This window comes from Hemiscyllium ocellatum, chromosome 19, assembly GCF_020745735.1.
Source record: "Hemiscyllium ocellatum isolate sHemOce1 chromosome 19, sHemOce1.pat.X.cur, whole genome shotgun sequence".
NCBI classification, from domain to species: domain Eukaryota; kingdom Metazoa; phylum Chordata; class Chondrichthyes; order Orectolobiformes; family Hemiscylliidae; genus Hemiscyllium; species Hemiscyllium ocellatum.
In genome coordinates this window covers 50533783-50548459 of record NC_083419.1, presented here as the reverse complement: position 1 = coordinate 50548459, position 14677 = coordinate 50533783, and the positions used below count along the sequence as shown (strand labels likewise).

The 14677-nt window shown below is 42.2% G+C and overlaps 1 protein-coding gene across 3 annotated transcripts in view; it reads left to right on the top strand.

Moving 5' to 3' along the window:
- Nucleotides 1-14677, top strand: part of LOC132824975 (rho GTPase-activating protein 8-like) — a 97048-nt gene that overhangs the window by 26191 nt on the left and 56180 nt on the right. For 2 of the 3 annotated variants that reach the window (XM_060839909.1, XM_060839910.1), the window contains exon 2: nucleotides 13824-13931. In XM_060839909.1, coding sequence (XP_060695892.1) covers nucleotides 13904-13931 — 28 coding nt within the window. In that variant the 5' untranslated portion in view covers nucleotides 13824-13903. Of the gene's footprint in view, nucleotides 1-13811; nucleotides 13932-14677 lie in introns of all 3 variants that reach the window. The other variant, XM_060839907.1, reaches the window with a different exon arrangement.

The following is a 14677-nucleotide window of genomic DNA, read 5'->3' as shown; positions in this document are numbered from 1 at the left end:
GCTTCCTGACACAGTATGTAGACAGGCCAACAAGGGCGAAGCCACATTAGATTTGGTACTGGGTAATGAGCCCGGCCAGGTGTTAGACTTGGAAGTAGGTGAGCACTTTGGTGATAGCAATCACAATTCTGTTATGTTTACATTAGTGATTGAAAGGGATAGGTATATGCCACTGGGCAAGAATTACAGCTGGGGGAAAGGCAATTACGATGCGATTAGTTAAGATTTAGGAAACATAGGATGCGGAAGGAAACTGCAGGGGATGGGCACATTAGAAATGTGGAGCTTATTCAAGGAAAAGCTCCTGTGTGTCCTAGATCAGTATGTACCTGTCAGTCAGGGAGGAAGCTGTAGAGCGCGGGAGCCATGGTTTACGAAGGAAATGGAATCTCTGGTCAAGAGGAAGAAGAAGGCTTATGTTAAGATGAGATGTGAAGATTCAGTTAGGGCACTTGAGGATTACAAGGTAGCCAGGAAAGACCTGAAGAGAGAGCTCAGAAGGACCAGGAGGAGACATGAGAAGTTGTTGGTGGATAGGATCAGGGTAAACCCTAAGAATTTCTATAGGTATTTAAGGAATAAAAGAATGACCCAGAGTAAGATTAGGGCCAATCAAAGATAGTAGTGGGAAGTTGTGTGTGGAGTTAGAGGAGATAGGGGAAGCACTTAATGAATATTTTTTGACAGTATTCACTCTAGAAAACGACAATGTTGTCGAGAATACTGAGATACAGGCTACTAGACTAAATGGGATTGAGGTTCACAAGGAAGAGGTATTAGAATTCCTGCAGAGTGTGAAAATAGATAAGTCCCTTGGGCCAGATGGGATTTATCCTAGGATCCTCTGGAAAGCCAGGGAGGAGATTGCCAAGCCTTTGACATTGACTTTATATCATTATTGTCAACAGGAATAGTGCCGGAAGACTGAAGGATAGCAAATGTGGTTCCCATGTTCAAGAAGGGGAGTAGAGACAACCCTGGTAATTATAGACCAGTGAGCCTTTCTTCAGTTGTTGGTAAAGTGTTGGAAAAGGTTACAAGAGAGAGGATTTATAATCATCTAAAAAAGAATAATTTGGTTAGGGATAGTCAGCATGGTTTTGTGAAGGGTAGGTCCTCCCTCACAAACCTTTATTGAATTCTTTGAGAAGGTGACCAAACAGGTAGATGAGAGTAATTTGGTTGATGTGGTGTAAATGGATTTCAGCAAGGCGTGCGATAAGGTTCCCCACAGTAGGCTATTTACAAAATGTGGAAGAATGGGATTGTAGGAGATATAGCAGTTGAGATCAGTAATTGGCTTGCTGAAAAAAGACAGAGGGTGGTGGTTGATGGGAAATGTTCATCCTGGAGTCCAGTTGCCAGTGGTGTACCGCAAAGGTCAGTGTTGGGTCCACTGCTGTTCGTCATTTTTATAAACGACCTGGATGAGGGCATAGAAGGGTGGGTTAGTAAATTTGCAGACGACACTAAGGTCAGTGGAGTTGTGGATAGTGACGAAGGATGTTGTAGGTTACAGAGACGTAGATAAGCTGCAGAGCTGGGCTGAAAGGTGGTAAATGGAGTTTAATGCGGGTGAGTTGATTCACTTTGGTCGGAGTAACCGGAATGCAAAGTACTGGGTAATGGTAAGACTCTTGGTAGTGTAGATGAGCAGAGAGATCTCGGTGTCCAGGTACACAGATCCTTGAAAGTTGCCACCCAGGTTGACAGGGTTGTTAAGAAGGCATACAGTGTTTTAGCTTTTATTAATAGAGGGATCGAGTTTCGGAACCATGAAGTTATGCTATGGCTGTACAAAACCCTGATGCGGCCGCACTTGGAGTATTGTGTACAGTTCTGGTCACTGCATTATAAGAAGGATGTGGAAGCTTTGTAAAGGGTGCAGAGGAGATTTACTAGGATGTTGCCTGGTATGGAGGGAAGGTCTTACGAGGAAAGGCTGAGGGATTTGAAGCTGCTTTTGTTGGAAAGAAGAAGGTTGAGAAGTGACTTAATAGAGACATATAAGATAATCAGAGGGTTAGATAGGGTGGGCAGGTAGAGTCTTTTTCCAAGTATGGTGATGGTGAGCACAAGGGGGCATAGCTTTAAATTGAGGGGTGATAGATATAGGACAGATGTCAGAGGTAGTTTCTTTACTCAGAGAGTAGTAAGGGTATGGAATGCTTTGCCTGCAACGGTAGTTGACTCACCAACTTTAAGTACATTTAAGTCGTCTTTGGACAAGCATGTGGACGTACATGGAATAGTGTAGGTTAGATGGGCTTCAGATTGGTATGTCAGGTCGGCGCAACATCGAGGACTGAAGGGCCTGTACTGCGTTGTAATGTTCTATAGAGTCTTATCCAGGGTAATGTAGTGTCAGATAAGCCCATCTAATGGGATTATGGTTGTCTGCTAAAAGCTGGAGGTTAGTTTGGAAAAAATCCATACTTATTTCTAGTTCCTGGCAGTGAAAATAAAACCTATGCAGTGCATAACTCTTATACCTTAGACTAAAAGAGGTATCAAGAGCTTTAATTAGAGCATCGTATTTTATAGATGTGTCTTCATCTATCTTGAATTGGGCAAGTTATATCAGTAACAAGTGTCATTTCTTTCCATGCTTTTCTTTTATCTCATCATTACTCATGTATGTACCATCAATTAAGTAACCTAAGCATTAGCATGTTTAGAGGTCTGTAGTGTCATGGTATAAGGTAAACTGTCCACTGACACTCCTAGTCTTGGCAAACCTCATGGTCCATAGGCTCAGGCAAGGAGTTGTTGAGATCTATTGAGTGAGAGGTCACTTACCACTGACCAACTATATGGTGAGATCATATATTGCTAAACCTTGATGAGAGTTTAATTAGTTTGTGTTCAGTCACAGAGTAATTTTTTTTCCGCCAGACTGCCTGGGTGACCGCTATTGGAACACTTTTAATTGTTCTCGTGCTTTAATCTGAGCCTGCTCAATTCCAGAGCTCATCTCCATCAGTGTCAATGAAGCCAAGTGTGTGTGTCTCTGCCTCTGACCGGGTCTTCCCCAAAGATTCATCTCGTGCTGCTAACTGTGTTGAAGGTTAACCCCATCAGTCAGGAGGTTTTACTGAGCATGGGGTCCACTACCACTTTACCATGTAGTGAGACTGTACTGAGGTTGTAGAGAGAGATGGGTCTGTCTTCTTTGAATAACCTTTTATTAATGGTGGCGGCACAGTGGCTCAGTGGTTAGCACTGCTGCCTCACAGTGCCAGGGTCCCAGGTTTGATTCCAGCCTTGGGTGACTGTCTATATGGAGTTTGCACATTCTCCCAGTGTCTGCGTGGGTTTCCTCCCACATTCCAAAGATGTGCAGGTCAGGTGAATTGGCCATGCTAAATTGTCCAAAGTTGTTAGGTGCATTAATCAGAGGGGGGTGGGTTACTCTTCGGAGGGTCGGTGTGGACTTGTTGGGCTGAAGGGCCTGTTCCCATACTGTAGGGAATCTAATCAACTCTTTATATAAATGAACAGGAGCGAGCAACCCCAGAATCTTGTAGGCTCAGCCAAACTTTGAGCTTTGACTTCACATGTCAGTGGGTAACACTGTATTCATTAGCAAGATGAATAATTCCACATGAGCATTTAGTAACTCATCAAATAGCTGTGCTGCAGAGGGGGCTCTCAGTGTTAGTCATAAACTGGTGTGGGAATGGAAGCCGGAGGAATTCATTCCAAAGGAGACCAAACGCATCATGAGACCAGGAACCATCTACTGGTCTGATCTTGAGCAACATAGATTGGATTGGGTCTTCCACTCATTGGTGATGATATAACTGTTCCAGAAATACAGTGTATGCTTATACAACTAAGTGGGTCAAATCAAGCCCTGTGGCCAGCAAAGATTTTGGAGCAACAGCTAATTGGTTTAGCAAATTTATTTTTGAGAATGTCCAGTGTTGCAGCAGAAGACCAGGATGTCTCTGAGACTAGCAAAACACAGCCATGTCAAAACTACCAGCAGTTTGTCAGCAGGCACACACACGTGCACCCACACATCCATGATGCCACAGCAGTAACATGGATGACATGGTCAACAGCTGAACAGTGTACAGAAAACATTCCAAAACAGCTCCAGGAAACACTGTAGGAACTGAGGATAATCAAATCTGGATGGTATTAGTCTGCATGGAAAACAGAGTTAAAGATTATTGTCCTCTTCAAATGGAAATTCATGCTGAAAGTCACATTCCCTGCAATAGGAAATTTTTTTACAAGTCCATGACAACATTGAGTAGATGAGGACAGATTGTAATTGCGGATCAATAAAGTTTACCATCAACATCTGATGGCTACACATTCAGTACAGTTTTTGTGTGGGATATGTTCAAGTCCAATTGAACTGATGAGATAAAGAAAAGTATGGAAAGAAATAACACTTGATTGTAATTATACCAAGAGGGTCAAACATTTGTTGATTGACCTTTTTTTCAGAAGAGCGCTTCAACAAGTTATTAAAGGATTATGTTCGTGGTGGATTTTTCTTGCAGAAGAGACTTCACAAATTGTGGAAATACATGTGCCACTCCTTGACAATTTCTGTGGCTTTGTCATCAAGTGTGCATTAAAGACATGCCAAAAAACTGTTATCTGGTCATTCAAAAGATGTGGAATATCCACTTTGGTGGATGGAGAGGAAGATGATATTGCAACCAGAAATAGCAAATCTGAACCAGAGTGGGATCCTTTGGCCAAAGTGAATCAAAATGAATTATTTGTCTGTGGCATCAAATGCAACGATTTTTATGTTTTAAAACTTTTTAATAGTGATTTTAAAGATACTTTTCTGAACAGAAGGATATGTTCTCATTGACTTATTTTGCATTACCTCTTTATTTCCACATTTCAAGGGATCGTTTTTGCAGATGTTACTAGACATGACAGATGTAACATCAGAATTGCAGTCAACATTTTGAGATGGTTGTTGTGTTTTGCCTATCGGTTGATATTTTAGATTTCCCACATGACTATACACAGCCACTGTTTCCTCAAAATCAGCCTAATTCAAATATGCCATTAGCATTTAATGTTTTCAATTAAAATACAGTTTTTAATTTGGGGCTGTATGGTAGTATTCTTTCCCAGGTCACTACATTGATTAGTGAACGAAGCTGTTCAGATTGAATGGTGCTAGGTCCTACAACTAACCTGTCAAAATTTTGGTGCTCTACAACATCCTTTGGGGCTCTTTTTATTAGTTTTCATTAACAAACCCTGTTCTGGTTATTGGCTGAGGACACGATTAGGCTCTATTATGACTTCCCAGCAGTCAGCTAGCTTAATATGATAAAGTCACTTGCTGATGGAAGGTAAAGTCGCCCTAGTCCACCCAGACCACAGGGCGCCCCTCTCATTAGAGAGACAACTGCTGGTAGTTTAACAGGATGAGGGGAGAGTTTGAGGTGATAAGTCCTTCATAGTGGCTTCAGCTTTTATGGGAATTAAACCCTGCATCATAAACCAGTCATCCAATCAACTGAGCTAACTGACCTTTGCTGGTGTGGGGAGTAACTGGAGCAGCAGAGTGAAATCTGATATTATTGTTGAGCTGATAAACATTGAGGAACTGTTTGGTTTAAGCAAAAAGTGAAAAGATAGAGAGTTGGGGCTTTTCATGGATTTTAAAATCTTTCAATTATTTTCAGTAATGGAAATGGAAAAACAAATGCACACCAGTACTAAAAAAATTATTTGTATTATTGAATACTGCAAGAAGACAAGTGCAAGTATCTTCATAGAATTATGCCAAATAATTGTGGAAGTACTATTTAATGATGGCAGATTAAATATTGTCATTGAAATACTAATGTTTTTTTTCACATCTCTGGTGACAGGAAATTTATTTATCGTCTATTGTGCTTCATGAAATCCATTTGAGAAGTAATCAAGTTGCAAGTGAACTGCATTTTATCACTCTGGCAACACTAGTTTTAAAAGGAATCCTTCAATTTAAAAACCAAAAGAGGTTCAGTGTTGTGAAAGGGTACATGCTGTGCTGTACATTTCATTTCTATTCTGTTCAGCCAAGAAAACTTAATGAAAGCTTATGATTTGGTAAATATATCATAAGTGCGATGCAGCATTATCATGGAGGAACAGAAAACGTACCTTCTAAAAAGCAATCAATTTCCTGCATCTGTTGGAATAAAATCTTCTTTTTAGCCTTCAAACATCCTGACTACTCTGAATAATATTTTGCATGTTTTAAAACCAGACAACAACATCTTTTGTTCTACGAAGTAATTGGAAGTCTACAATCATTTAACTGTTTACGGGTATTTTAAAAAGTATTGGAACTAGCTTACGTGTTTTTGTCCCTTCTTGCCCCATGTGTCAGAAATTGATTTTTGAATTTGTCATAACTTTTGTTATCATTGTGTAGCCCTTATGTAACTAGACCCGACATAGGATATTGAATTCTCCTCCTGGGCATGTTCATGCTGGAGTAGGGACACCACCCACCAAGTTAATCTGCCATTTTTGCGGATAAGTACATACATCATCAATGCAAATTTTGTTCTGGTGTTGGCTTTCAACAAAACTGGAGCCACTTAAAGGACTTGCACTGCTTTCAGAGCTGCAGACAGGTTCGATGGAGCAAATGGATAAACCACTGAGATTTAATTGATGCTCTGAAATGAGGTGCCCCAAGAGGGGACAGAGAACATTATAAACCAGTTTCGAATGAGGGCGCAGAGGCAGTCAGTGTAGCTTGCATTGTCGAGTGTAGTATAGTGTGGCAGTAATGCAACAGGTTACTTTCTTCTTAGGCACTCCCTTTTGGATTGAGGATGACATTTCCTTCCACTTCTGCTATTGAGTGACCAAACTGTCAATACTGATCGGCACACTGGGCTACAGCTGGTGGTTGCTGAAGTGGTAGGTAGTTCTGGATTTTGCACAGTCTTTCTGGTGTTTGCACTTGCCCTTCATCTGGGCCAATCAGACATGCTCAGTGCTTGGCTCCTGCATAGTTGCTTCTCTGATTTGGGTGGTCTTGGGCAAGAGCTGAAAATGTGTTGCTGGAAAAGCGCAAAAGGTCAGGCAGCAACCAAGGAGCAGGAGAATCGACGTTTCGGGCATGAGCCCTTTTCAGGAAATGGGCAAGAGTCTTGGGCAAGAGTCGAGAGTGTATTGCTGGAAAGGCACAGCAGGTCAGGCAGCATCCGAGGAGCAGGAGAATCAATGTTTCGGGCATAAGCCCTACACCAGGAATGAGGCTTGTGGGCCAGGGGGCTGAGAGATAAAGGGGAGGGGGGTGAGGTTGGGGGATAGGTAGATGAAGGTGAGGGAGAAGGTGATAGGTCAGAGAAGAGGGTGGAACAGATAGATAGGAAGGTTATGGACAGGTCAGGAGGGCAGTGCTGAATTGGAGGCTTGGGACTGTGATAATGTAGGGGGAGGGGAAATGAGGAAACTGGTGAGCTCCACATTGATCCCGTGTGGTTGCAGAGTCCCAAGGTGCAAGAGTCGCCAGGCATCAGGTGGTTAGGGTTTGGCGGCATGTTCCTTGGTGGACTGGAGTTAATCTCCAGCATCTGCAGTTTTCGCCGCCTTGTTTTTACCTGTACGTCCATCAATGTCATCTACTGTATACGTTGCACCTGGTGTAGTCTCGTATACATCCGAGAGACCAGATGCCAACTTGAAGATAGTTTCAGAGAATATCTCTGGGACACTCACACTAACCAACCCAGTGGCTGAACACTTCAACTCCCCCTCCCACTCTGCCAAGGACATGCAGGTCCTGGGCCACCTCCTCCACCAAACCCCAACCATCCAATGCCTGGAGTAAGGATGCCTCATCTTCCACCTTTTGGGACCCTGCAACTACACAGGATTAATGTGGATTTCACCAGTTTCCTCATCTCCCCTCCCCACACCTTTTATCCTGGTCGCAAGCCCCCAACTCAGTACCGCCCTCCTGACCTGTCCATCACCTTTCCCATCTATCTGCTCCACCCTCCACTCTGACGTATCAGCTTCACCCCCAACTTCATCTACCTATCGCATTCTCAGCTTCCTCAACCCCCCCCCCCCCAAACCCCATCCCTTTCAATTATCTCTCAGCCCCTGGCCCACAAGCCTCATTCCTGATGAAGGGCTTATGCCCAAAATGTTGACTCTCCTGCTCCTTGGATGCTGCCTGACTTGTTGTGCTTTTCCAGATCTACTCTGATCTCCAACATCTGCAGTCCTCACTTCCTCTCCGGTCTTGGGTGAGAGAGGCCCATGAGTCAGTGTGAATCTTGCAGTTTTTTGCTCTGGAAAGACTTGAGGACATCCATGAAAATGTTCCCTTTCCTGTCCTGGTAACCGCTTGCTGTGGCACGGCTTGAAACTTATGTCAGATGTGGATGATGTTCCTGCTCCCCCTAACAATGATTGATTGTAACCAATACCTCAGTGCTGGGGTTGTTTGCCTGGGAGATAAGACTAGAGTACCTGTCTTACAGGGGCATTGCCTGGTGATGTGTCCCAAGGGACTTGATGTGTCTGATGTACCTTGTTAAAGTTTCTGATGCATATAAGAGAGCTGTGACTCTGCTACCCTGGAAGCAAGGGTCAGGTTTGAGTTCGTTGTCATCAGGCACTCCGTCTCCAGTGTTCCTCAGATAGCCAAAGGCCATGAGAATACATTTCATTGTCAATGTCTAGCTTCTATGTACCCAAGGTATGGATTTGATCCATATTTTCCAGTGGCTTGCAGTGATCCTGATGGTCAGGCATTAAGTTTGTGCAGTGGAAGCAGACTGGAATAGGGCCATTTGTCTTCCAAATTACATCCTCTCTTATGTTCTCGTGAATGCATCAATGATCGTTTTGGAACTCCGCCTCCTGGTCTGTGCACAGGCAAATGTTGTGTGTCAACGGTGGCTCGATGAGAGGTTCAGGGTGGAGTTGGTTCTGCACTGGAGGTTGAAGTTTCTTGCTCATCCTTAGATAAGCTCCACTCTAGTCAGAAGCTTCATGGATATGGAGTGGAATGTTGAGCTGAGGAAGATAGTGAAGGAAATTGGTGCAGCCACCCAGCCTTGCTTGACCGAGATTGGTCCATTCATTAGGTCTGTTAGTGAGGACCACAGTCCCTTACCATCATGCAGCACGTAGGGAATCGGGATGGATTTCCATGTGCAGCCAAGTTGGAGGGTCCCACATCACACTCCTCCTCAGTTGACAGTCAAACAACTTAATGAGATCAAATAAGTCCATGTATACAGCTTGTTGCCGCTCTCTACATTTTTTTTTGCTGTGATGATCATGACACAATAGTGAAAGTGGGCAGAGAAACTGGTGCCTCTTGATGGATGGAATGTGCATTGTGACTGGTAGAAGCTTTCAGGCATTGACAGGAGGCAATTGAGATGAATCCTTGTAACAATTATCCTAGTAGCGACCAGCAGGAGATGAGGCCAAATTGCAGTAATGACAGTGTGGTGGTCTTATTGGTCTGCCATTGCGAAGGTCGTTGCAAGGATTCTCCACAGTTGCTATCATGAGTACTGCTTTGATCATCACCAGCCTCCTCCAGAGGTCTCAGAGCTGAGGTGACCGACCTCGAACCAGCACAGCCGTTTTCCTTTTTATGCTAGTATGACTCCAACAGCAGAGAGTTTTCCATCCCTTAGATTCCAAAGGTCAATTTTTCACATTGCCATGTCCCTACCCAACAAAGTCCAGAATGTGAGTCTTCAGTACTATTGGCAGAATGTTGTCAGGGCCCATAACCTTTGCAAGATCCAGTGCTTCGAATTGTTTCTGAATAAGTGACTGAAGTTTGGCATCTGTACTGCTCTGGGCACCACTGGAGGAGGCTGACATGGATCAACCACTTGGCACTTATGGCTGAAGTTAGTGTGAATGCTTCAGCCACATCTTTTACTCTGTCAATAACGTAGGAACAGGAGTAGGTGTTTCAGTCCACAAAGCCTGTTCTACCCATTCAAGTGGGCTCATATGACTGATCTGTATCTCCATAGGAGAAAGTGAGCAGTGCTGATGCTGGAGATCAGAGCTGAAAATGTGTTGCTGGTTAAAGCACAGCAGGTTAGGCAGCATCCAAGGAATAGGAATTTCCTATTCCTTGGATGCTGCCTAACCTGCTGTGCTTTAACCAGCAACACATTTTCAACTGTGATCTCCAGCATCTGCAGACCTCATCTTTTAGCATAGAACACAAGTCCAGAAGGCTGCGCTGTCTACACAGCACAGGATATAGATATCTGCTCTTGGCTGGAGAACCTGCAGTGGGAAGATTTGGATCCACTGACTGTAGTCCACGTTGATGCTAATGAGATAAGTCAAAATGGGAAGGAGATTCTGCTCAATGATTTTTGAGGAATTAGGTGTTAAAGTTTTTAAAAAGCACCCAAACTCCAAGGTAGTATCTCTGGACTGATGCCTCTAGGTAATTGGTATGAGTCAGCATGGTTTTGTGAAAGGAAAATCCCGTTTAACCAATATAGCCAAATTCTTTTGAAGGGGTGGCATGCGCCATGGGTAAAGGGGAACCCATGTACTTGGATTTTGAAAAGGTATTTGGAAAGGTGTCATATCAAAGGTTATTACCACAGATTAGGAGCTCATGGTGTGGGGTAACATACTGACTTGGATACAATGCTGGCTAGCAGAAAACTGTCTGCTGAAACAAATTGGTTTAACATTTGCAGCATGTGAAAAGGTCTACAACTCACAAATCAGGTTTACGAAACATGCATAATAGAAGAACTGCTTACATCTCTTTTCTTAGATCAGGGTCTCAAAACTGTTCAAAAACTCCACTTGTAGTCTGACTCATGTCTTGTACTTTTTTTAAGCAAAGCGTATCTACTTTTTTTATTGCATTCCCTTTGAAATAAAGGCCAATGTTCCAGACTTTTTCTCTACTTGTACTGTAGAGATCTGTGTTGGTCCCTCAACTTGTTACAATGTTTTAATATCAGTGAATTGGATGTGGAGGTTAATGGCTTGGTGGTTAAATTTTCAGGTGAGACATAGATGGATGGGAAAGGCTGCACACCAATATAAAGACATTGAACAAATGGTCAAACATTCTGCCAGATGGGGTATGATGTGATAAATGGTGAAGTTGTTCACTTTCAGTAGGAAGATTTTTTTAAAAATTGAATGGTGAACAGTTGTAGAGATGCGCTGATTGTAATTGTTCAAGAATCCTTAGATTCTGGAAAAGTCCCAGAGGAGCAGAAAACATTTTTCTAAATAAATCAAAGGATGAAGGTATCACTGGCTAGAGTAATGTTTATTGCCCATCCCTAATTGACCGGGGCAGTTAAGAGTCTACCACAATGCTGTAGGTTTGGAGTCACATGTACACTATAGCAGGTCAGGACAGCAGATTTCTTTCAAGAACATTCGTGAAACAGATGGGTTTTCCCCTCCCCAGCAATTGGCAATGAGTGTTATGGTCATCATTCATTTTTATTGAAGTCAAATTCTACCATTTGAACCCAGGTCCCCAGAATATTACCTGAGTGTGTGAATTAATAGTCCAATGATAATACAGCTAGGCCAACACTTCCCCATGCCAATGTAATACCTTTTAGTTTAAGAATGAAAGGAAACAAAAAAAAGAGTAAGTAGGCCATTTAGTGCAGCATCTGTTATTGGGAAAATGCTAGTGTCTATTATAAAGGAATAAATATTTTGAAATATTTAATGTGATGAAGCAGAGTCAACATATCTTCAAGAAAGAGAAATCTTGCCTGACAAATGGACTAAAATTCTTTGAGGTGGTAACAAGCAGGATGGATAAAGGGGAGCAGCAGAAGTACTTTATTTGGATTCTCGGAAGGTATCACACATTAGCTTACTTAATATGATAGGAGCCCACAATGTTCAATGTATATTAGCTTGGATAAAGGATTGACTAACTGATAGAAGATTGAGTTTAATATGAGGCATTTTCAGGATGGCAGACTGTAACTAGTGGAGTGCTTGGTGGGGGGGGGGCGGGGCTGCTGGGCTACAGTTATTTGTAGTATGTGTTAATAACTTGGGTGAAGAAACTAATGCGCTGTAGCCAAGTTGGCAGAATACAAAATAGGTGAGAAGCAAGTGCTGACATGAGCCGAGTCTGCAGAGGGATATAGATTTGTCACAAGCTTGGCAAATGGAATATAAGGTGGGAAAATATGATGCTATGTATTTTGGCATGAAGAATAGAAGAATATTCATTTACAGAATAACTGCAGCAAAAAGCTCCAGAACAGAGGGATGTGTGTCCCCCCCACCCTTGAATGATACTAACCTAGCACCCAATTTCAGTGGGAAATAGAGAAAGAATATGGAGCGTTGGCCTCTATTTCAAAGGGAATGCAATATAAAAATAGGCAGGCTTTGCTTTAAAAACACAAGACACTAGTCAGACTGCAAGTGGAGTTTTTGAACAGTTTTGAGACCCTGCTCTAAGAAAAGATATACAGGTAATTCTTCTATTATGCGTGTTTCATAAATGCAATTTCTGAGTTCTGGACATTTTTTTGTATAGAGCAAACTCTTGTTGGTTATTGTGCAATGCCATCCCCTGTATTACCAGTCAGCTGTTATTTATTCTGCTGGCACATTTATTGCAACAGGTTGTTGTTTGTGTATATCTTTTTTGCTTCTATTTGCGACTAAGGTAGTTTCATTTGCTTCCATCAGTGAGAAAAACAAAGTGAGAGCCTCGGATCTGCTCCCAGGGCTACCAGTTTAATTGTTTCAGAAGTAATACCACACCACTCTGGAATGCTTACTGGGATAATGTTTGGAGTTGGGGGATGGGGAACAAGGAGCGGAAAGAGAACGAGGCAGTGAAAGAAGGTGTGAGTGCAATGATGCCCAGCAAATGTTGGAGAGTAAGCAGCACCTTTTGTTAAGCTGACACTCATTTGCTGGCTATCTGAAGCTTCAACACATGGTGACTTCACAAAAGAAGGTGTGTATGTGTGGGAGGGGGGAGGTTTTTAGGAGAACTACTTGTACAGGCGTTGGAGGCAGTCCAGGGAATGTTTACTCGGCTGATACCAGGTAGGAGGGATTGTCTTTTTAAGGAGTGGTTGTGTAGGTTGGGCCCGCACTCATTGGAATTTGGAAGAATGTGGGATGACCTTATACAAGACATATTGGAGACTTGACAGGTTAGATGTTAAAAGGTTGTTTTCCCCTTGTGGAAGAGTCCAGGAGAGGGCATAATCTCAGACTAAGGGGTCACATATTTTAGGTGGAAATGAGGAATTTCTACTGTGGTAGTGAATTTGTGCAGTTCTTTAACACAGAGGACTGTAGACACCGGATCATTAAATGTATTCAAGATTGAGATAGGCATTTTTTTAAATCAGTAAGGGAATCCAGAGTTATAGGGAAAATGCAGAAAAATGGAGTTGAGAATTATTAGATCAACCATGATGTCATTAATTGGCAGAGCAGAGTCGATGGGCTGAACTGCCTCCTTCTGCTACATTATATGGGTCTTATAGGAAGATACTATTTTTCAGAGTATGGTTCTTTTAGTTTTGGGTTGTGAAACAGTCCTAAATGGAATTGGGATAACTTTTTAAATTACTACAGTTGTGAGCAGCCAATGTTTCTATTTAGATTGAACTATGGTAATGACATGAGCAATTATGAAACTAAATGTGTTTTTGAATGACTCACTAACTTATTTGTGAGTCAGGCATGCAATGAATTATGATACACAGCATACGTACCCATTGTTAGAGAGGAGGTAAAATCATTGGTCCTTATATAATAATGTAATCTACTTCTGTTTTTAAACAATTTAGGTTTCTTTTCAGATTCTAAATTAATCAAAAGCTGTTTCTTCACTGGGAAAAAGACAACTGAACAACAACTCTGTGTGACTCAAGGACCTGACATGAACCTGGAGCAGTTGGCTGAGAAAGGTAAGTGGAGATTCCGAGTAATGGTTAACTTTGAAAGTGAGTTCAGTTCACTGGAATTTGACATCAATGTCAGAAATGCCTACATGAAAGCCTGTGAGGTGTGAAACAATTGCATTAAGCTGTTGGCATCACCAGAGCTTTTGACAAAAGGGTGTTAAAGTGTAACTTTAGCAAAGGTCCTGAATAACAAGAGTCTAATAGTAAGTTGTTTTAATATGAAGGCAGCGTAAGGTCTTTTCCTTTTTCGTTTTGTTTCTTACTGTTCTTCAGTTGGGTTAATGTTCACTATCTTCCAGAGGCAATAACATAGCCCTTCATTAACTCATGCAGGACAGTGGACACAAATTAACGTTCACTTATTATGCGTAGGGCCTAGCAGAAGCTCTGTACACTGGGACGGTAATGTGGTCCTTTTTCTTGAAGTTGGTGTCATTCCATCGTGCATGTAAATATGAAATGCCAGTCCTGTAAATTTAGCTTTAGTTCAGATTTTAAAAAACCTCTTGACTCTTGCCCAAATCAATGGAAACATGCTATCATTAGACCAAATGTCTGTTAATAAGCAGCAACAGAAATAACGTGAGGAAGTTTTTCCAAAAACTAAGGAAGATTACGTCAAACTGATGATTGACGTACTGCGAGTGAAATGTTCTATGTTACAATGTTTCAAAAACAGCACGATGAATGTGGTGGAAGGACAAAAAGAATGTCTCCTATTCTTTCGCCTATAAAAATCTGAGCAATGT